This window comes from Rhipicephalus microplus, chromosome 6, assembly GCF_043290135.1.
Source record: "Rhipicephalus microplus isolate Deutch F79 chromosome 6, USDA_Rmic, whole genome shotgun sequence".
In the NCBI taxonomy this organism is placed as follows: Eukaryota; Metazoa; Arthropoda; class Arachnida; order Ixodida; family Ixodidae; genus Rhipicephalus; species Rhipicephalus microplus.
The window spans coordinates 96,800,112-96,821,245 of NC_134705.1; the positions used below are offsets into that span (position 1 = coordinate 96,800,112).

The following is a 21,134-nucleotide window of genomic DNA, read 5'->3' on the forward strand; positions in this document are numbered from 1 at the left end:
GTTAACCAATTTAGCCATCGACCCAAGTAAGTCGCACTTTAACACCCCGTTAACCAATTATATGGTCCGCATCCTCCTCAGTGTTCCCCCGAGGGAAGCTGCGGGCAATTTTTTTTTCTCTATTTGCTTATTGTCATTGAAAAGGGGAAGTAAAGTTTTTTACATATCTGGACTGGTGCACATGTTCATTTTGAGCGTACGTGCACTATTGAGCGTACGTGCACATGTTCACAGCCTAAAGCTACAGTCACACAAGGAATAGACACGTAAAAAGGAGACCTGCGGCAATGTAATTGACACGAACTATTGATTATGAACAACTATCAAACGCTAACTTGAACTATCACAAAATGTCTCTCACAAGAAAAGCATATGACATACTCGTCAGCATCCTACAGCTCACTGACTGAACCCATAAGAAGCACGAGTTCTGGATTGTTGTCCATTTTCAGAAACATGAAGGGGTGTCCACTATGAATCGTGTTTTGCGAGAGACCAGGCAGCATTCCTCCGAAATCTCGGCCGTCACCGCCACTGCTTCCGTGCCTTTTTCGTTAACCTCGAAGTCACCTAGATTCTTGAAATACTAAGATTACCTTGCCTATATACCAGCGACGCCTCGTTACAGTATGCACAGCATTATTAATGTCTGCCGTGGAATGGACCTTTTGGGTGGGAGCCAACAGAAATAATCCACATATGAAAACCCGCATAGCTCGTTTATTTCGACTAAATAGTTCAGGACACAATAGTAACAACAAGTGAATACATTGAGCGGGGAATATAAAGACAGCATAGATTACTGGACCCTTCTTTGCATATTATGTGCTTCACTAGTCTTTCAGTCTCTACTTTCACTGCTTAGAGCTGGCGGACGGACCCCATAAACAGCACTACGTCTGGATCGTGGCTGCGTATTAGGAACAGGAACGGGTGGTCGACAACAAATCGAGTGTCGTCTATTCGTGCGCAATATGTCATCAACGTTACGGCAGTAGCCGCTGCAGCTTCGGTTCCTTCCTCATTCACCTCCACAAATGCCTTGTGGAATACCTCCGAGGCCATCAGTTTCCCAGTGGCGTTGATTCCGGTAAGGTCCGCCTTCGGCGTGAAGAAGTCTTCGATTCCCATGACAGTCAGCGTTCCCTTGAGGTCGAGCGTCTGCTCTAGCTTGAACTTCGGAAGGTACAGCTTGACGTCCGAAATAATACGAAGGTTCTCGATGAAGACTGAAAGCTTCTGACTGGTCAGACGGTCTTCAACTTGAGACAGTCCTTCGACGTCGTTGGGTAGAAGGATGAGCATGGAAGTTTTTCCGCCTCGGTACGGTATCTCCAATGCGGTGACACCGAGTTCTTCGCTACGACCCATTTTGTAATCATTCTTTTGGTACATCATGTCGATTTCCTTCTTGTTGTTCTTGTCCAACAGAAAGTTGGAACGACGCGTAGACTTGGGGTCGAACTGTGAGTTCCAGAGGCCCTTGAAGTAGATGGCGTTAACTAGGATCAACGTTGTCATGTCGTCAATGCTTCCAGATGGAAGCAGGTCTCTGATCTTGGATTGCGTGGCTTGCTCGACCCAGGCGTTGACCTGCTGCCTAACCTTCTCACAGTGTGTCTTAAAATCGACTGATTCAATCGTGGTGTCGTAAGAGTCACGAAGAAGGGCGAGGTAGGTGTCCAGGACCGGAAATGTCTGTTCCGAGTACATCCGGTTGGCCACGTGCAGCTTCACGTCCGGTGCAAAGCTGGAGAGCTTGGACATAAAGCTGGCAAAATGCTTGTGGACTTCCTCGCTGTTCACGTGAAGAACATCGGCGATCTGCTTGGCAGTGGCGTTGCGCGCTCCTGCCAGGGCCATGGAAAGAGCAGCGGCGATGCTGAAGGGAGAATAGAAGATGTTTTCGCACGAGGAACTTTTTGAGCTGAGCTGTTTGTACAGGTCGAGGGAGAATTGCAGCAGCGAATCTCCCAAGGGGTTAGGTGTTGTTTTCTCGGACATCTGCAGGAAAGGTGAATCCAGATTGTAAGATTGACAAGAGTAAGCGATAACATACTCACGGCTTCAAATATGCGAAGAAATTCAACACAATGCACTCAAGTAACAATCGAGCTCGTGAGAAAATCGAAAACTTAAGCTATGACATGTGTCATATTGAACTACTCCCATCATAATGCAATGCAAAAAAAAATGCATTGCTTTAGGTGAGAATCCTATAGGAGTGGAAAGTTTTCAACCGCTTGGAAAGTTTCACACTACAGGACAATGCGGGTATCGCAAATGCTCAAGTATATGTGGCTTTGGTGCGCATGTCGCGTTAGGTAGTGCATATGCAAGATGATAACGTAGAGGTCAAAGTTTCTCTTGGTGGCTACCTTTCTCATAATCAGCTACTTTACGACCCCATACGCCGATCAAAACTTCAGGTTCGCTCCATGGCTATTTTCTGACTACCTTGACCTTCTATTTCTTGCACATTTTGTGCGCAATCGTTCTTACTATTTGCAAATATACATTAGCAAGTGAGTCTAAAGCCTTTCCATGTTTTTCAGTTGTATTGTCCCGTACGCGCTACGGAACAGTACGTTACAGTTGGAAATAAAACCTACTGCACACTAGGAAATACGTTAACTTATACAACAGTGGGCCATACTTCTTGAAGGCAAACAAGTGGCAGCGTGAACGACGCGCTTTAAATCGCTTTTCGGGAACGACTTAGCGAGCGCACAATAGAAGAGGACTTAAGGAAAGAAGACAAACGAACATGAATTCGCGACTAATTCTATTTGTGAAAAGGAAGTACACATATGTAAGCCTGGACCAGTTCTAGAGCTCATGTGTGAGAACAAAAAAGAAAAAAAAAGAAAGGCACATATCGTGACAATTTGCAAACGAGATATCTAGAACAACCAGGATAAAGCAACAGTCAAGTTGCATATCTGTCTTATTTAAGTCCTCTTCTATTGTGTGCGCGCGCTGAATTGTTCTCAAAATGCATTCATACCAACTCGCTTAACTCTCTATACATATACATTGTGTTTTAAATTACCTTCACCCTCTCAGCCGATTACATTGTTTTTTTCCCTCCCCCTCCTCCTCAGTTTTTTTTTTTCAGTTCAGTAGTGTTGCGCCAGCTCCCGGATCGTCCCAACTATAAGTGAGCAACGATGTCAGGTCATGACATCATCGCGTTGCTAATTTCAGTGCACGTCATTGCGACGTCCCGACATGACGTCATCCGTGACGTGGCTCACGTAGATTGTCTTCGTCCATTGGCCAGCCGTGTTTCGCCGGAGGGACTGTTTAATGACACTCAAGGCTTCCACCTCAAGGCATCATTGAAACAGCGATGTGGACGTCACTTATGGGCTTCGTGAATGAAACCAAATAGTGACTCGTCACCCTTAGTTAATCACGATATAGCCGATTCTTTTTTTTTTTTTGACTAACGTTTTCTTCGAGACTGCGTTTCACTTGAAAATTGCCTGAAAAACCAACTCATTCACAGGTGGCTTATGTATTTCCTGTAACAACTACCTCTTGGCATCGAGACTATATGGCATTCGTATTTAATGTACTCTCTACATATTCATGTATATATTTGCATCAAAGCGTACATATGTTCTTGGGTGGCAGGCGAATGTAGTAACAGCGCACGGATTTTCACAACGCCTCAACCGAATAATCCTGTGTGGTTTATATAGCTCGGCTATCGTGTCAGCGTTGCTCTGTGCAAATAAGCAAACTATGTGGGTTATGTAAATGAACGATTGTCAACATGAAGCTAACACGAACTCTTTGAGCACACAGAAAAAGTTAATCACTGTGCATGAATGCGGGAATTAAAAACACTGGGTGGACGCTGAAACCAATGCACAATAAATACGAAATAAAGAGAGCAATACTACCATAAAAACGCTGAAGAAGTGTAAAAGTTGTCGAGGTTTCAACCGGATGCGAAACAGAAAGCACGAGGCTTCAGCACGGCTTTCGTTTTCAGCTAAGCTTCACTTGCTTTCAGCGCGCTCGATGTTCGGATACTTTATTTTCAGCGCGCTTAGCGCTCCCTGATGGGGTTCTAGAGCAACACATTCGAATCTGCTGTCTGATGTCGAAAGGCGGCGCTTGCTTCCTCAGACTCAAGGTACGAGGAAATGATTTCGCAAAACAATAATCTCCTTCCCGTTACCCTTAAAGGAGCCGGTCTTACTCAGTATGCTGAGAACTTCTATGCGAACTGAAGTACTGCCATGCCCAGCGAGCTTTTAGCACGAGTGCACGCGAACTTCGCGAACGATTTAAAGCAACGTAATTCCACTTTCGTGATTGGTGTCATAACAGAAATATCGACTAACGTCAGCATTCAGGCGCCACAAAAATAGCTCGTTTCAAACCCACGAGTTCTTGTTTACATTAGCATGCAGCTCTCAAGTAGAGCGTCACATTAGCTTGGACATTTATACAGGTGTACGAGAGAATTAGGCGGGCTTGTTGGCGGACCTTTCTAGTCCACACCTTGACCTTATTGGTGAAAGCTCCAATCACGCACTCTGCAGCTTACTAAACCCGCAAGTGACGACGATCCTACGACACCCGCCTAGACATAATCAGAGCCCGAGTCAGGCGAAGCATTGGGCGCAGTCTTACGAACACGAATTCCAGAGCCAGCCTACACGCGTACTTGCGCTCCGCTGCAGCGGAGCGTGGGCCAAACAATGGCACCGGTGATGTCACAAAAGGCAGCGTGAGTCATTGTCTACTTGCTTCAAAACGAATACAGGTGCGTGCGTGAACACACGCAAGCGAGCTGAAAGCTGAGCCGTTTTTCGTAGGAAGGCGTGGTTGAATAGTGTGCAGACGCTGCAGCGTATCAAAAGCAGCGAAATAATTTCACGCGTCCCGCCGTATCCCACGCTCTTTCTTGACAGAGCGAAAATGGTAATTGCTGGTGGCATTGATGATAATATGTGGGGTTTAACGTCCCAAAACCACTGATTATGAGAGACGCCGTAGTGGAGGGCTCCGGAAATTTCGACCACCTGGAATTCTTTAACGTGCACCCAAATCTCAGCACACGGGCCTACAACATTTCCGCCTCCATCGGAAATGCAGCCGCCGCAGCCGGAATTCGAACCCGCGACGTGCGGGTCAGCAGCCGAGTATCTTAGCCACTAGACCACCGCGGCGGGGCTTGCTGGTGGCATTATTATTCGAACAAGAATTACCGTACTTCTTGAGCGCATATGCCGCCCACCCGCAGGTGCTATACCGTGAGCACATTGCAGCAATGTCACTAAGATTGCCAACGCGTATGCAAACAGCCTGCTCAGACGCTAACTTGATTAAGTCCCACAAGGTTTCGTAAGCTTGACAGTATGATGATGAACACCCGTTTTATGTTTCCTATTGAGTGGCCAATTTATATGGTGGCTTCGAAACGGACAGTTGACTGTTTGATAGGCGGTACAAAACATACCCGAGATAACACATGTCGTTTTGATACAATGGCACACTGTAAAAAGCAACTCCAGTGATCCGACGATTGAAGCCCTCTTGTGTTTTTTACGAGTATAAACAAAGGCGTAGAGCAGCCGTCATAAATAAATGTTACACCTTTAGTGCGGTTCGTATTTCCCCAGGGTTCATAGCATGTATAGTTCGAGAAGACTAGCTAAAACTAGTATGCCCCGAAAACCGATCGAAACGGCGGAATCCGTTGTTTACGAAAGCACTATTCAAAAAAAAAACATTTTTCGGAAGGTGCTGGAAAATGTTGGTGAACTCCGTAAAAATATACTTGAATGGTGTTCTCAGCGTCTACTTAGAGACTCGTAAGCAACGGATTCTGTCGTTTCGATAGTTCTTAATGCAAGTGAGTTTGCAGGCTCACATGTGGTCTTGGTGTTACACTGAGCAATATGACGAAAGCGCGTGCCAGTCAATATAATCGATATTCCAAAATAGACACAGACGTAATCAAAACAAACACGTATCGATGTTCAGAAATACACACAGACGTAATCAAAACAAACACGCACCTCGGCTCGCTGCCTTCGAAGTCAGTGCAGTTGTGTTCCGTCTCGACAAACTTGACAACTTTGACGAGCGGTCTTGAAGTCGTTGACTGGCTTTTGTCAACGTTGCACTCCGATGATACGAAAACGCTCAGCGAGACACGTATCGATTGGGAAGAACACAGCACCGACTTTTACACACCCTTATCTGGCTCGTCTATGTGACGGCACGAATGTGGCAGATAACCTTTCACGGGGCCGCAATCAAGTCGATCACTGAACTGTTGAAGTGTTGCCGAAACTGTTGAAGTATTGTTGAGAGCGGAAGAGCGATACGACGCCGGTCTAGACAGGCGGCGAAGACCGGGCGGTCGCGTTCCGGTTGCAACACGCGTGGAGAATATGTGGAAATGGGTCACCGCCCCTCAGGGAACGATGGTACCCAGGAGCTGTCCCTAGATTCCGTCCTTAGATTTCCCTGCGCATGCCGGATTCAGCGTTCATTGCTGTTCCCCGACGAAATTTCTCCAAAGATGAAATTTTCTCTTGGAACTCATTTATTTATTTATTTATTTATTTATTTATTTATTTATTTATTTATTTATTTATTTATTTATTTCAAGGTAATGCAGGGTCCGGCGGGAGGGACCAGTACATGTAAACAAAGATAAGAATATCTTGGCACGTGCAAGCGTGCATTTGTCAAGTGCTCAGACAATGCGATATTATGTAGTACATCACGAAAAAGATTGCACATCAACGTGAATAATTTGTGAGGTTTTAAGTGCTGAAACCACACTGAGATGATTACGAGACGGGGCGCAGGGGAGGGCCGACGCATGGCCACGGGGTGGTACACCGGACCGTGTACCACACCCATGCGTACTTAAATTTCTACAGTCAGGAGTATAATACGTACGCGGTTAATATAAGGCCTCCGAAGTTCTAGCACAATCGTCCAACTGCGCGGCCCGTTTTCGGAGTGTGGCTGGCGCAAGCTGCTGGCGGAATTTATTGCAAAGCTAGCGCGTTTCTCTTATGCACTGAGACGTGCTTGTTGGCATTCAGGCGTGAGTAATGGAGGTTCTTTGAATCGATGGATTCGCCATCTAAGTGACTTGGCGTGTATGCGGCCTGGGAAAATATATCAGTAGCTCGCGAAAACTCAAGGAGGAATTTTCGGAACAGCTTTGTTCTGCGGAATTCACATTGAGAAACATTTTTGCGGCAGCGGCCTCCTCCTGCCGAGAATATAAGCTGACTTGTTTCGATTCAAGACTTACACGTAACTTCTAATACATATAAGACACAAATACATTATATATGTTTTCTTACATGTGGAATAAACGGGGTTTGAATTCGGCGATTGTGTCTTCGTGTCTGTCTTTTGTATTTGTCTTATGCGCTACCCATTCAAAGTATGCATCTTTACTATAGCTCGTAAAACTTGTAGATTTCACTAATACTTACTTATGAAACATATTTCGAGCTTCGAACCTGCTTGAACTCAGACTCACCAAATTTTTCCTCAGGCGGGCTAGCTCGTACTCACACTCACAAAATATTTCTTCAACCAGCGACTCACTTGAACTCAAACTCACCGAATTAATATTCACCCGGAGTCGCTCTGACTCAAATTCACGGCTCGATCCGGGTCTGAGTGAGTTAGCTTACTATTGACTTCATTAGCCTGTAATTTGCTTTAACACCAATGTTTAACGTCATCAGTGCTCTTCTTCGTGTCATTTCATATAGTATACTTTCGAATACGAGTTGTGAATGCTCGCAAACCAATAGGCTCAATTTTATTGGAACAGAGTACAACGTTAAATATATTCATTCACAACTTCCCTGGAAGAGTCGGCGGGGGAGGACAATGCAACCTCCTGAGTGATTCGCGCTTCTGATAAATAAATATTGAAATGATATATGAACGGCACTGCTTTAGAATAAAACGCGAGTACATGAGAGTGTAAATATAATTTATATATATAGGTAAGCCTGCTAGTAATGATTATGATGGCTAGATAAAAGTCTTTACCAACATACACAAAGTTGTCGCACTAATGAGACACACCTGTTGCTGCCTAAAAAAAAAGCCAAACCAGCGTGGAAAGCGTAGCACAGCCGCAGCGCAAGCCGGAGCATAGGGCCAATTGTAAACTATCTCCGGGCTACTAATACAAGTGCACTTACAAGGCAACCATCACGCCATAAATCACAATTTTTTGTCGAGTTGGCAAACATCTATTACGCAATTATCCCGAAGAGAAGCGAGAAACCAGCTACAGCTGCAAAGCAGCACGTACACTTCTTCTTCTATACTTCCCTGATTACTCATACCAAATGCATTGAATTGGCCACTTTGTTGATGCGATGGCTGACGACGATGACGAATTATGGCTGAGACATTCGTAATGGGTTGAAAGCCTTGAATGACTAGATAGAAGTTCTCGCTTGATACAGACACGGACAACTGTGGCGCCGCCAAAATCGGCCCTTTGCGATCTCATGACAGGTATCGCTACAAAAGTAACCATGTCCGACTCGGCAACATCTACGCGTGCAGGAATTTTATCATCTGTTAAATGAACGGCAAATGTCAGCGTGACATTATGTGAGCACGATATATGCAATCTTTACTTATAATATGCCAGTAAATTTAACGACAAGGTATGCGACCAGAACGGCTATTTGTAAACTGTTTGATGTGTTACAATTCCTCCATAAATACAGACAGACCCTAATTGACATGAAAGGAACTCGGAGCACCATATAATAATTATGTGTGAAAACATTTATATTGTGCCCCTGTCCAAGCCCTCCCATAGGGCTGCTCTCAGCAGTTCATAAATAAGACGACGAGCACTGATGATCTGTGCATCTCTCAAGAGACAGTTATTCCAAGTTATCCAAATGTAGTGTACATTAGCCTTGCCGTAAAAATTAGGGGTGTGCGAATATTCCAAACCTCGTATGTTTAATAGGAAAAGTTCGGTATTAGCCCCGAGAACGAACACTGGCGTCGCTGCAGTCGCGGCGAAGTGACGTCACGGCACGGACTCTCCTGCTCCGCCGCCGACGGTCGTTTCTTTTCTAGCCCGTCATGTACCCACTCTACAGCGATGCGGTGGTGATTTTTTTCTTAATTTAGAGTAGTAGAATACCAAAGGTGCAAAGCAAAAGTACTTATTGCTGTTAAAAATTAACTAAGCTGCAGATAGTCTGGATCCACTTTAAAGACGAAGGTGCAGACAGCGAGACATTAGTTGTTTTCACCATGCACGTACTCGACGATATCAACGCTAAGAAAATATTCGTGCTAAATGGGTTTGACTTCATTAGAACTTGGCATAGACTACACGATTAAACATTTGTGTGCAAATATTACAAATGAAATTGGGACGTTTCTAGTTTACTCACAGCGTTGCGATTTACGATGCAAGATATGTCTGCCTCTGCAAATAATGTAGCTCATTAGACAGAATTCCGCTTTGTGATGCAGGAGACTTTTGATGGATCTGTCTTTCATACGCAATCACTTCTAATAGTGAGAAAAAAAAGAGTAACGCTGCAAACCACAGAATGGTTTTCGGAACTCTGAGATGTCGGCGTACTCGCATCTCATGTACAGATTTCTCCTCGTCAATCGTCAGTATTATGCAGTCGCATACCCTGATTTACGCGAACAGCTAACTCGATATACCGCCACTTAATAAACGGCCATGTTCGCTTCACGTGAGCACTGCTGATATGAATCATAAAACAAACGCCAGAAGGTCGAAATGAACTGTTTTGATGGCGCACGCTGCTCCGTGGGCCACGTAAAAATGAAACGCCCTTTGCCTCAGTGAAGCAATGATAGGTCTCGCACGCCAAGTTCATATACAGATTTATGCTGTTCTGGAGGGATCAACCGTGAGAAAAATTTATTCATTAGGTAGCAATCTAAACTGGTATCTTAACTGCGTGACAGCACCTTTGCTAGGATGCTGCACGTAGACACTATCTGAAACCAGTAGCATTTTTGGCAATTCACCTCCACTTCATTTTATAGAGTGAAAGGGAGCGCCAAAATTATTCTTTCCCAAGACACGAAGCTAAATAACGTGATTAAGTATTACCAACTACACAAAATAAAATTTAACGCGTGGCCGTATACTCGGGAGAGCGAAAAAACAAAAAGAAAAGGTCTGCCAGCAGTTACTCCGATACGTCCGATACAGATACGAATTGTTGAAGCGAAACAATCACGTCGTTTTAGAGGAATCACCCGTGAACAACGCAACCTGAAATGCAAGCATGCTGTCGTGCACATTTCAGAAGCGCGACATGATTGCGAGACACGCTGAAGAGTAATTGTGGTCACCTTGCATTTTTTTTATTCTGGTGCAGATGCATTGTCTTGCTGTTCACTCCCATCGGAATGCAGCTACCGTGGCCTAAATTTGAACCCATCTTCGATGTTAGCAGCGTGTCACCATAACAAACCTCATCAAAGCGTGTATACGCTGGAGCCCAGGCACCATTGGCGATTCTACTGAAAAAAAAAATGTTTAGTTTTTCATTGTTTTACCAGGAACATCATCGATGCTGCCTCCGTCATTTATTTTAAGCGTGAGGGAAGTAAAATGTGAACGCTGACAGCGCAATTGCGTTCGAAGCGAGTTTGCGTTATGTATACGCGCGCCCCAGCAGGATTCGAAGAGTCCTTGCCTTGACGTCATGCAAGCCTCCCACCAGGCGGCGCCACTCCAACTTTTCGGGGCTAATAAGATTCCATTCGGAAGGCGCACTTTTTTAGTCGATATATTCAAACACCTCAAAATTTGAAGTAGCCCCACCGCGGTGGGCTAGTGGCTAAGGTACTCGGCTGCTGACCCGCAGGGCGCGGGATCGAATCCCAGCTGCGGCGGCTGCATTTCCGACGTAGGCGGAAATGTTGTAGGCCCGTGTGCTCAGATTTAGGTGCACCTTAAAGAACCCCAGGTTGTCAACATTTCCAGAGTCCTCCACTACAGTGTGTCTCATCATACGGTGGCTTTGCGACGTTCAACTTCACATATTAAACAATCAAACTTTGAAGAACTGAAATTGGCACGATGAATTATCTATCCATGTTAAGTTAAAATAAATTATGGACCAATAAACGAAGTAGAGTTGCCGCATCCCCGCCTGTCCTTTGCAAACGTGTCGGCTTTTAAGCGTGGCGACCAGTCTCGGACGTTCCTGCAATACAGCGCGAAAATAATACTCAGACTACCCACCTAAAGAAGTGTGGGGAATCTTTGCAAAAAGAAATGTCTTAAAAATAAGAAACTCCAGCTGTATTGTGGGTTATTTTTTTGATATGGGGCACTGAGAATTATGCGGGTAAGTCGCCATTGATCCTCCCTATAGAGAAACCAAGCAGAGAAGATTAAACTATGACAACATGGTTAGCATATCAGTAATTGTGTACAGTGAGCGTCTGTGTTCGTAGTGTGAGGGAATGGTGACATACGCAACGGTGTTAATGCATCCCGAAGACAAGCAGCTTGCAACAATGAAAACTCAGATATGTGCTCATAGTGTACTGTCAGCCAATAGTTCTTGAAAAAGCATATATTTTCTTCATTTTATTTCATGTACAACAAGTTTACCCTTTTCTGCCTGAATGGTAGAAAAAAGTTTGTTGCAACAGTTCTGCTAATCGTTGATTGCTTGATTGATTGATATGTGCCATAGGGCTTAACGTCCCAAAACCACCATATGATTATGAGAGACGCCGTTGTGGAGGGCTCCGGAGATTTCGACCACCTGGTGTTCTTTAACGTGCGCCCAAATCTGAGCACATGGGCCTACGACATTTCCGCCTACATAGGAAATACAGCCGCCACAGCTGGGATATGATCCCGCGACCTGCGGGTCAGCAGCCGAGTACCTTAGCCACTAGACCGCCACGACGGGGCATTCTTCTGCTAAAAGTAATCGAACATATTCGATAAATGTTTTATGGGATCGCATTCACTTATATTGGTTGCCATTGTTCGAAGGCGCTTCAAAGTAATGTGATAACCGTTAATATATTTTACAAGTAAAATATTTCCGTTTTTCTTTCTATCTCTATCTGCAGAAATTATTTTTGTTCAAGTGGCAGTGAACTGTTTTCTTTCTGCACCTGTCAAAATAATTGGGGAATGTCATCGCTGAATTTCAGGCGAATTTTGTCATTAAAACTACCGTCATCGTTCTTACAAAGGTATAGGAACAATTATTTGTTTGTAGTAATTGAGCATTACGAGTGCCGCACTTTTTAACGATTAGTAGTCGCCATCCGAATTTTACACGACAAAATACGGGCTTCAGTTTCCTTACGGCATTTTTTACTGGGAGATCCAGAGCGGCCGCCGAAATCCTGGAGTGAGCCCTCGGAGTGCACCAAGCCAGATTTGCCGTGAAACAGGCGAACGCCCTGCGGGGGGCGTTCTAAAACTTATCTACGTTATCGCCACTAAACTGGTCCCCGAAATGATTTCCTTTTCCGCTCTCTCCATTTCCATGGCAACTTTGTCACCACTGCATAGGGGGCATTTCGACTACGCGGTTACGGAAAGGCAAGGGTACCATTTTTTTGTCTTGCGCTGACAAATATGGACAAGCACATGGAAATCTCTCTGGTTGTGAGTCATGTCACTACCCACAACGATCACTACGAGGGTAGTAGCACGACCCTTCAAACGTATATACGGATGAAGGTTTCCGCGACACAACTTGAGACCCGAAAGGCTTCACGGAACTGCATAGAAGCAAACAATAAAAAGATAAAGTTAGGTATTTGCGGTATCACGAAAAGTGGTGTTCTATGCTTACCTCCTCATACTTACGTAGCCGTGAAACTTTCTCACTGAACCCGACAGTAGTGGAATGCTCGCGGTGGGTCTCCGAGAAACGTTTTCGAAAGAAGGCTTCGCACAGCACTTCCCGCTCTTCGAATTCTTCGTTGTCTGAGCTGTACGAGCTGCTGCTTGAGCTGCTCTCGTCGCTGAACGAGAAAAGTTCCTGCACAGCAGCGTACGCAGCCATTTTGCAAAGCGCAGCCTACGCACAATAACGGAAGTGACGTACGCTGCTCGTCGTATTTCTGCCGGAATCCGTGACTTGGCGGTGGAGCAGTGAGAGATACACGCCTTGCTCTGAAGCTAGTACTGAAAAGCATGGATTCACTCCGAATATTCAAGTGGAGTTTTTGGATTAGTCACCAAGGAGCGAACAAACAAACAAAAAATCTGCACGGGATTTACAAGTGAAAAAAAAAAAACGCCATTTCTGTGTGTCGCTGAATCGACGCACGAAGGTGGGATCTGCGGATTTATTATTTTTTTTTTGCCGTTTCAAGATGCGATTATGGCTGCTGTTTCTTTTGCTGTTCTCATTTGTTTTACTGAGGTCACCTGGTGGTGAGCAGCTTAAGTAGTCTTTTTTTCCTTTTTGTATGCTTTTGATAAACACTCAGTTGCGATTCCGTGCTGTGGTGTGCCCTTTCTTTTCTCTTAGTCTGTGTCGTCGAAGCACTGTGTCAAAAATGTTCAATGACGGCCACAACTAGCCTATCCTTCTGTATCTTTTCATGATTACTATGCCGTTCTTCGTGATCAATTTAAAATTGACGGACAGTTCCAATGAATAGAACGAGTTCTGGCTCTTGGCTGCGAATAAGGAACATAAAGGGTCGATTCACAACAAAGTCTTCGGTCTCCTTAGCGCATATGAACAGCACCACTACGGCGGTTGCTACGGTGGCCTTTCTCGTTGTCCTCCACGAATGCCTTGTGGAACACTTCGGAAACCATGAGACCTTCCTTCGCATTTACACAAGAGAGGTCAGCTACTAGAGAGAAAAAGCCTTCTATTCCCATGGCACTCAACGTTTCCTTTAGGTTTACGGTCTGCTCTAACTTGAACTTCTGCCGGTACAACCTAGCTGGCATCCGAACGTTCCTTCAAGTCTCTCAAGAGGTTCGCGATTTTCCCGGCGGTCAACTTGTCTTAAGTTTAGACAGTCCGTCGACGTCGTCCGGTAGAAACACAACCATGGAAGTCCGTTCTCCGTGCTACGCGATCTCCAGAGCAGTCACTGCGAGTTAGTCGCTGCGACTCATTTTGTAATTATCTTCCCGGCACATCATGCATGCCGACGTCTGTCTTGGCCTTCTTGTCGAAGTGAAAATTTGAACGGTGCGTGCACTCAGGATCAAACGGACATTTCCCGAGACCGTTGAAGTAGGTGGCGTTCACGAGGACCAAAGCCGTGAAGTCGTCCACGCTTCCAGGAGGAAGCAGGTCTCTGATCTTCGATTGCATGGCTTGCTCGACGCAAGCGTTGAGCTGCTGCCTAACTTTACCGTAATTGTTTTTGAAGTCAACACATTTGAGCGCGGTGCCGCACGAGTCGCGAAGAAGGGTAATGTAGCTGTCCAGGACCGGGAACGTCTGTTCCGAGTACATTCGGTTGGTCACGTGTAGTGTGGCCACGAGAGCTCGGACATGAAGCTCGCAAAATGCTTGTGGACTTCCTGGCAGTTCACGTGAAGAACGTCGGCGATCTGCTTGGAAATGTTGTTCCGTGCCCCTGCCAGAGTCATCGAAAGAGTGGTGGCGATGCTGAAGGGAGAATAAAAGATATTTCCGCTCGAAGAACTTTTGGATCCCAGCTGCTCGTACAGGTCAACGGAGAAATAGAGGATAGAATCTTCGAACGCAAAATCGGCGGCCATTTTTTCAGATATCTGCGAAAATGAAAAGAGGACGCCAAAAGCACGTTATCGGTAGCAGAATGCCATGAAGGCTATTGAAGCATGATATCAACATTGAGCAGATTATGCTGATGTTATACAGTTCTGTATGCTTATTTTGTACACATGCTCATAACAATGTTTTGTTTCATGAATGATGCAAGTTAGTTTTATAGAATAAGATTGTGGGGACTGAACCTCACGAACTATACACGTTGTCATGCGCGGAGGTATGAGAAAGACTGCTATTTATTTTGGTCAATACGGATATATGCAGATTACGCCTAATGTAGCCGGTAGAATTAATTCATTTTCTAATCCGCACCCAACTTGTTTGAGTCCTTTTAGCCCTCATGCTTAGGCACCCTTAAGCTTCGGCAAAACTTCTGATTACTTACGCCAATATACATCATCCTGACTGCTGAGTAATTTATTTAGGCCATTGTTGCTCATTAACTGCGATAAAATTGAATGCTTTGTTGCCGAAGAGCCCGCTCTGTCGAAACAAAAGACAAAAAACACATTTCTACTTCTCCAGGTGTCATTCACATAACAGCAGTAAGCGCGTTTGAGGTGTCTTGACTTCTTTTATGACTGCGGTCGCATTTTTCACATAAACACACCTAATTTTGTGCACTAATCTTATACTAACTAAACTGACTTTCTGAAATGAAATGGGAATGAATTGTGAAGTCGTGAGAAGTTGATGATTGATAGATTAATATGGGGGTTTTAACGGCCCAAAACCTCCATATGATTATCAGAGACACCGTAGTGGAGGGCTCGGGAATATTCGACAACCTGGGTTCTTTCTCGTCCACCGAAGTCTGAGCACGCGGGCCTACAGCATTTTCGCCTCCACCGTAAATGCAGCTACCACAGCCGGGATCTGCCGGGCAACAGCCAATCGGCTAAGGTACTCGAGTATCTTAGCCACTAGATCACTACAGCGGGGCAAGCCACGACGAAGTTCAGTGGTTTAAAATTGACAAATTTTACAAAACTACTATACTTTGAGTGCGGAGCGAACCCGTCGCTGTCACGCTCCGCTGCTTCTTCAAAAACTCGCCGACAAGACTCCTAAATTTCTGCAGTTAACAACGATATGTCGCTGACCAGAGACAGAGTGGATACTTTGGTACCTTTTTTGCGGCAACAATACATAGAGGGCAAACTTGTCGCACCAGCAACATCATCACTATCATTGTGTAATTATTTCAGGTATGTGCCACGTTGTGAATCCTTCGTAGTTGTAGTGGCGCGCCCATCATTGTTATAGGTGCTGAAATGACACACAATAACTATTGATTACCGTATTGGCTTCCAGATATCCGAGTATCACGTCGCAAACCCACTTTTTTCTCTATTTGCCCGAATGCCAACAAGTATAAAGAAAAGAACGTTTCATAAGTGAAAAAAAAATGAGTTGAAAGAAAGACGCACGCACTTCACAAAGGTTTACTGCTCTACGGCGAAACACAACGTGCACGATAGAAGCAATGCCGATGTCTGAAAAGCTCGATGCACCTGCCGAGTCTTTGAAGCGTGCGTCCTGTCATTGCATCCGCTGCACTTATCACGACCAGGCGCGCCTATCAAGGGATAGAAACAATCCAGGGAAGTAGTACTTCGGGCTTATCAGTTCATGTACGCCCATCTGTCATTGTGTAGACATCGTAAAATATTGTTCCCATCCCACGTGTAGCCTCGATAATTTCACCTTTCTTGTGTTGCAACAAATGAGTGTGACTCACACGGCCAGAAAATGCAGATAGCTCGGGCCAGGCAGACTTGTTTACGTGCCTTACGTCACGTCAAGTATAAAAGAGCAGTGAATGCATTGTCGACGCCCTTTGGTGTCTAAAAGGTACATATGAAACACACCAGAAACTCATTGAAATGCATATTGTTTGCCTAGAAAAGATATCTCTTCCCTGTCAGCCACCATGCGGCTTCCGAATGTTCACCAGTAGGCCGAATTTTCGGCAAAGCTGTTGAGACAAAGTAAGCTGGAAAATACATGCATTTCCATTTGCATATTTCCAAGTGCATACACAGAAGGCTCGCGATGATTCAAACTCTGATAATTCCTGCAGGTTCATGGTTTATTCAAATAAATTGAAATTGTCGTTTTGGCCTCGATTTGTTTGGCGTATACTTAAAAGCCACCTAATTCAAATTTGTTAATTCGTACTTTTGGCATGCCCCTACCGAAAAATACTATTTTTCCGCAACCACTTGAAAACTTGCACGCTTGTGTAATTAAACAGTAAAAAATAATAGGCAGCTTAAGCCTTCAGGCAAAACGGCTGTGAATTTCTGACGCACAAAAACGAAATATGTGATACACGTAGTTTTGTCAACGGACAGGTTCATTATAAAGAAATTCGTTTATTCAGGAAACGGCGCCCATAATATTTGTATGGAGTTGTTGCAGAAGCAACACCAGCTGAATCAAATAACGAGAAATAACATCTGATCATTTTCTGAACACAAGGCACTACACAAAAATGCAGTAAAGATTAACGGCATGTCCGTCAAATATTTGAACGCCATGCCCATTCACTAGAATAAAAGAAAGAAAAATTGTATACCATACAAAATGGTTTAGTCACAGGAACAATGACAGACACATAGTCTAAAGCACATGTACACGGGGTCAAAAAAAAAAAGCATAAGAAGTGATGGAAGACATTAAAACACATCCTTACAGTCAATTCTATTTTACATCTTACACAATAAAACAGTTATAGACCTTCATTTATAACGTTGGTCCTCCTTTTGACGACGCAGTCCTGCCAGCTGTCGGTCCAAAATTCTCGCTTCACCTGTTAGAGTTGTCACGCCTCTTCAGGTGTTACCTACAGTCGACGAACAGATCCCATGAAAAGGATGATGTCGGGATCGCGGCTTCGTATGAGGAACATGAACGGATGGTCAACGACGAATTTTTTCTCTATGACCATATTAGCGCTGCATCCGAAGCCCATCACAACGGCGGTTGCCGCTGCAGCCTCTGTGCCTTCCTCGTTGACTTCTACGAACGCCTTGTGGACAACTTCGGTGGCCCACAAGTTTCCGTCGGCGCTGATGCCGGTCAGATCGGCAGATGCAAGACTGAATAGCTCTTCGATGCCCATCGCTGCGAGCGTTTGCTTGAGGAATATCGCCTGTTCGAACTTAAACTTAGGAAGGTACAGCTTGACTTCGGTACAGTTCTGCAGGTCCATCAAAATTTGTGCCAATTTCTCGGCACTCAAAGCTTCCTCCAGGGTGGACAGTCCATCGATTTTGTCCGGTAGCAGCACGATCATTGAAGTCCTGCCGCCATGGTACGGTATTTCGAGAGCGGTCGCCTCCAGCGCCATGTTGTGAGCCATGTTGAAATCGGACTTCTGGTACATCATGTCCACCAACGTCTTGCTGTTCGAGTCCAGGTGAAAATTTGAAAGGCGTGTGTGGTTCACGTTGAACTGCGACTTCCAGAGACCCTTGAAGTAGATGGCATTCACCAGAATAAGGGTAGTCAAACTGTCCACGCTTCCTGGTTGAAGGAGGTCTTGGATCTTTGATTGCGTGGCTTGCGCGACCCAGGCGTTGACCTGTCTCCGAACGTTATCGAAGTTGTTGCGGAAATCAACCGACTCGATCGTACTGTCATAGCAGTCTCGAAGGACGGAGAGGTAGCTGTCAAGCACCGGAAACGTCTTCTCCGAGTACATCCGGTTCGCCACGTGCAGTTTCACGTCTGGGGCGTATTCAGGAAGCTTAGAGAAGAAGCCGGAGAAGTGTACGTGAATCTCCTCGCTATCAACGTGCAGGGCATCGGCAAGCTGCCTTGCGGTCGTGTTCCGCGCCCCTGCTAGAGTCATAGAGAGGGCAGCTGAGATGCTGAAGGGGGAGTAGAATATGTTTCCACTAGAGTGATTACTCTTCCGAGCGAGTTGCTTGTAAAGGTCGACGGAGAAGTGTAGAATCGAGTATCCGAGAGGGTTTGTAGCCTTTGCGGCTTCCATCTGCGGGAACATTGGAAGCGATGCATTATGGAAAGCAGTGACGATTGAAACATGATCGTTTGTGACAACGTCACTGAAATACAAAATGTCGGCTTTCGGAGGTAAGTACCGCGGTTATTTACGAGAGTTCACCAAGAAATCGGCTGCTTGGTTTTGTTGGTTACCAGTATTTTGAGCTTACACGTAATGACGGTTTATGACCGCTAGCGCACACTAACGGAAAACAGCCGATGAGCGCGGTAGGAAAGTGCTGGCTGCCAAACACTACTTATCTTAGTACTACGTGGTACTACACATATCAAAGCTATCAGCGTGGACTATAATTGCTGCCACAAGAAAAAGTGCACCAACAGAATGATTCTACTTTTTGGACAGGACCATACAAATATTGCGCAGACATTAACGGTAGTTCTCTTAATTATCAGGTGAAGATGGCATTTGTACGTCTCTGCCTTTATATTTAACACTTTAAACTGATAATACACTACGACTCTGCCACAAAGTGGTAAGAATCGTACATATAATATTTATTGCTTTTCTTTTTTTTTCTAATCAGTGAACGAAAAAAAAAACACCAAAGTCACTGAAGGGCAGCTAAAAACTGAGTGCCAAATGTTTCGTCAGTGGATGTTTCGCTTAAAACAACACCGGTGGCTTCAACTAGAAATTTGTAAGTAGTACAGTCTATGCACTTTCTGTTTTCTTCAGTTGCTATCAGAATGGTGATTATTAACTAACAATAAGCAAGAAAAAAAAAGAAAACATGATTTAAACGGCTTCCACTTTCACTTTTGTATGACCTAATATGGCAAAATTTAATGGTCACGAAGTTTCCCAAAAGAATAATGCGTAAATAAGCCTAAGCTGATATTGTGTTCTACAGGAATGCCCCTTGAAGGCTATGTACGTGAAGATAAGACATTTTGTCAAGCAGAGCAGATAATAGCAGGGCTGCGCTGTATAGGTGAGTAAGTGGGGAAGAGGGGGGAGGGACGCCCTTGTGGCCCCCTCGTGCGAACTTCAATATCCTCTACTATGACATTAAACGATGCTTTCATATAATGTGCCATATTTAAGATTTCGTATTCTCAGCGCGGGTACAACGCATTAATAACCGTGATCTATTATTCCTTCAAGGCCAATGTTTGGTTATCACATGAGGGGGTATGATACATAAGAAAAACGAATGTTCGAATAGTGACTACAACACTAAGTAAATACAATGAAAATAATATTTAAGGGAAACATGAGGATTGAATTCAGCAAGTATGGCTGTGTATCCCATTATTTAAAGCAATCAGCTTCGTAAAGTGGGAACCCGGGTTCGAATTCATCCCCGCCTAGAAACTTTTATGTATTTATTGCATAAATGCATTTATTTTATGCATTGATTGATCGCGATGACAGAGTGACAGGTGGACAGGTATATTTCACGTTGTGTCGGCATATAAGTGCGTGCGCATTTGAAAAGAAACGAGAACAAAAAAGTCACACACCACGACTCTAGCTCTCTTCAGAGGGCAAAATACTGGTGAGTGGGAAGCGAGATCACGGCAACAAAGTACGATATAAGCGGGTCTGGCTGAAAAATCCGTGGTCGGCTTATAGGTCTCTCAAATGTGCAGAATCATCGGAAACACTGCTCTGTCATTTTGCTTAGGTGGCGTAAAAAGCAGCCGCCAATGCGTGAGACAAAACTAAAGCCCACTTACCGCCTCAACCGCTCTTGCATTGCTGTTCCACATGGCGCCAATTTTGGCGCTGTCTTACGACGTGTACAAGAGACGACGCGAATCAACTGCTACCGCAGTAAGCGAAACCAAAGATGCCCTACCCCTTCGGCTTTATCGCTGTTAACCAATAGGCTCCTTGACACTGCGGTGTCTAGTGGTTATGGTAATGCCAAGTGCTGCAAGCGACGTCGAGAGTCTTACTGAGTAGAGTTGAGTAACGGACAAGCAACAACGTAAACAGCCCGACGGCGGGCAGAGGCGAACGGGGCGTGCCGGCGTCGGGCATTGCCTTTCGCTTGCAGCATGCTTAGCGAGCCGTGAGATGCTGGCGACATCTCTCGGGGATAGAAAGCACTCCCCTCAAACGACTCCCCAAACTTCTCGCTATTTGACGTTTATGGTTCCAAAAGTCCTCTAGTGGCTTTCTGATTTCCCCAGACGCGACATTTTCAAACGTATGGTTGAGCGCTTTCCACAATTTACAACGTCCCATGCATCAATTGGATTATGTTTCATCTACTTCAATTGAGCCAGATCACGATGCCCTACTTCGGAACTGTCCGCTCGTTAGAGTTTTCATCAGAAGATTACCTA

At 44.9% G+C, this 21,134-nt stretch overlaps 1 protein-coding gene across 3 annotated transcripts; it reads right to left on the minus strand.

Moving 5' to 3' along the window:
• Positions 1 to 700: 700 nt before the first annotated feature.
• LOC119167461 (iris) lies at positions 701 to 20,836 on the minus strand. 3 transcript variants are annotated; one of them, XM_075866243.1, is made up of 2 exons: positions 20,520 to 20,819; positions 701 to 2,004 (listed from the first exon to the last, which is right to left on the minus strand). In XM_075866243.1, exons 1-2 carry the CDS (start codon positions 20,550 to 20,552, stop codon positions 862 to 864), a joined length of 1,176 nt encoding a protein of 391 aa, XP_075722358.1. In that variant the 5' UTR covers positions 20,553 to 20,819; the 3' UTR covers positions 701 to 861. The 3 variants fall into 3 exon arrangements, with proteins under 3 accessions (XP_075722358.1, XP_037274833.2, XP_075722357.1); XM_037418936.2 differs by lacking the exon at positions 20,520 to 20,819 and adding an exon at positions 6,042 to 6,407; XM_075866242.1 differs by lacking the exon at positions 701 to 2,004 and adding an exon at positions 17,163 to 18,807 and having other exon boundaries at positions 20,520 to 20,836.
• Positions 20,837 to 21,134: the final 298 nt, after the last annotated feature.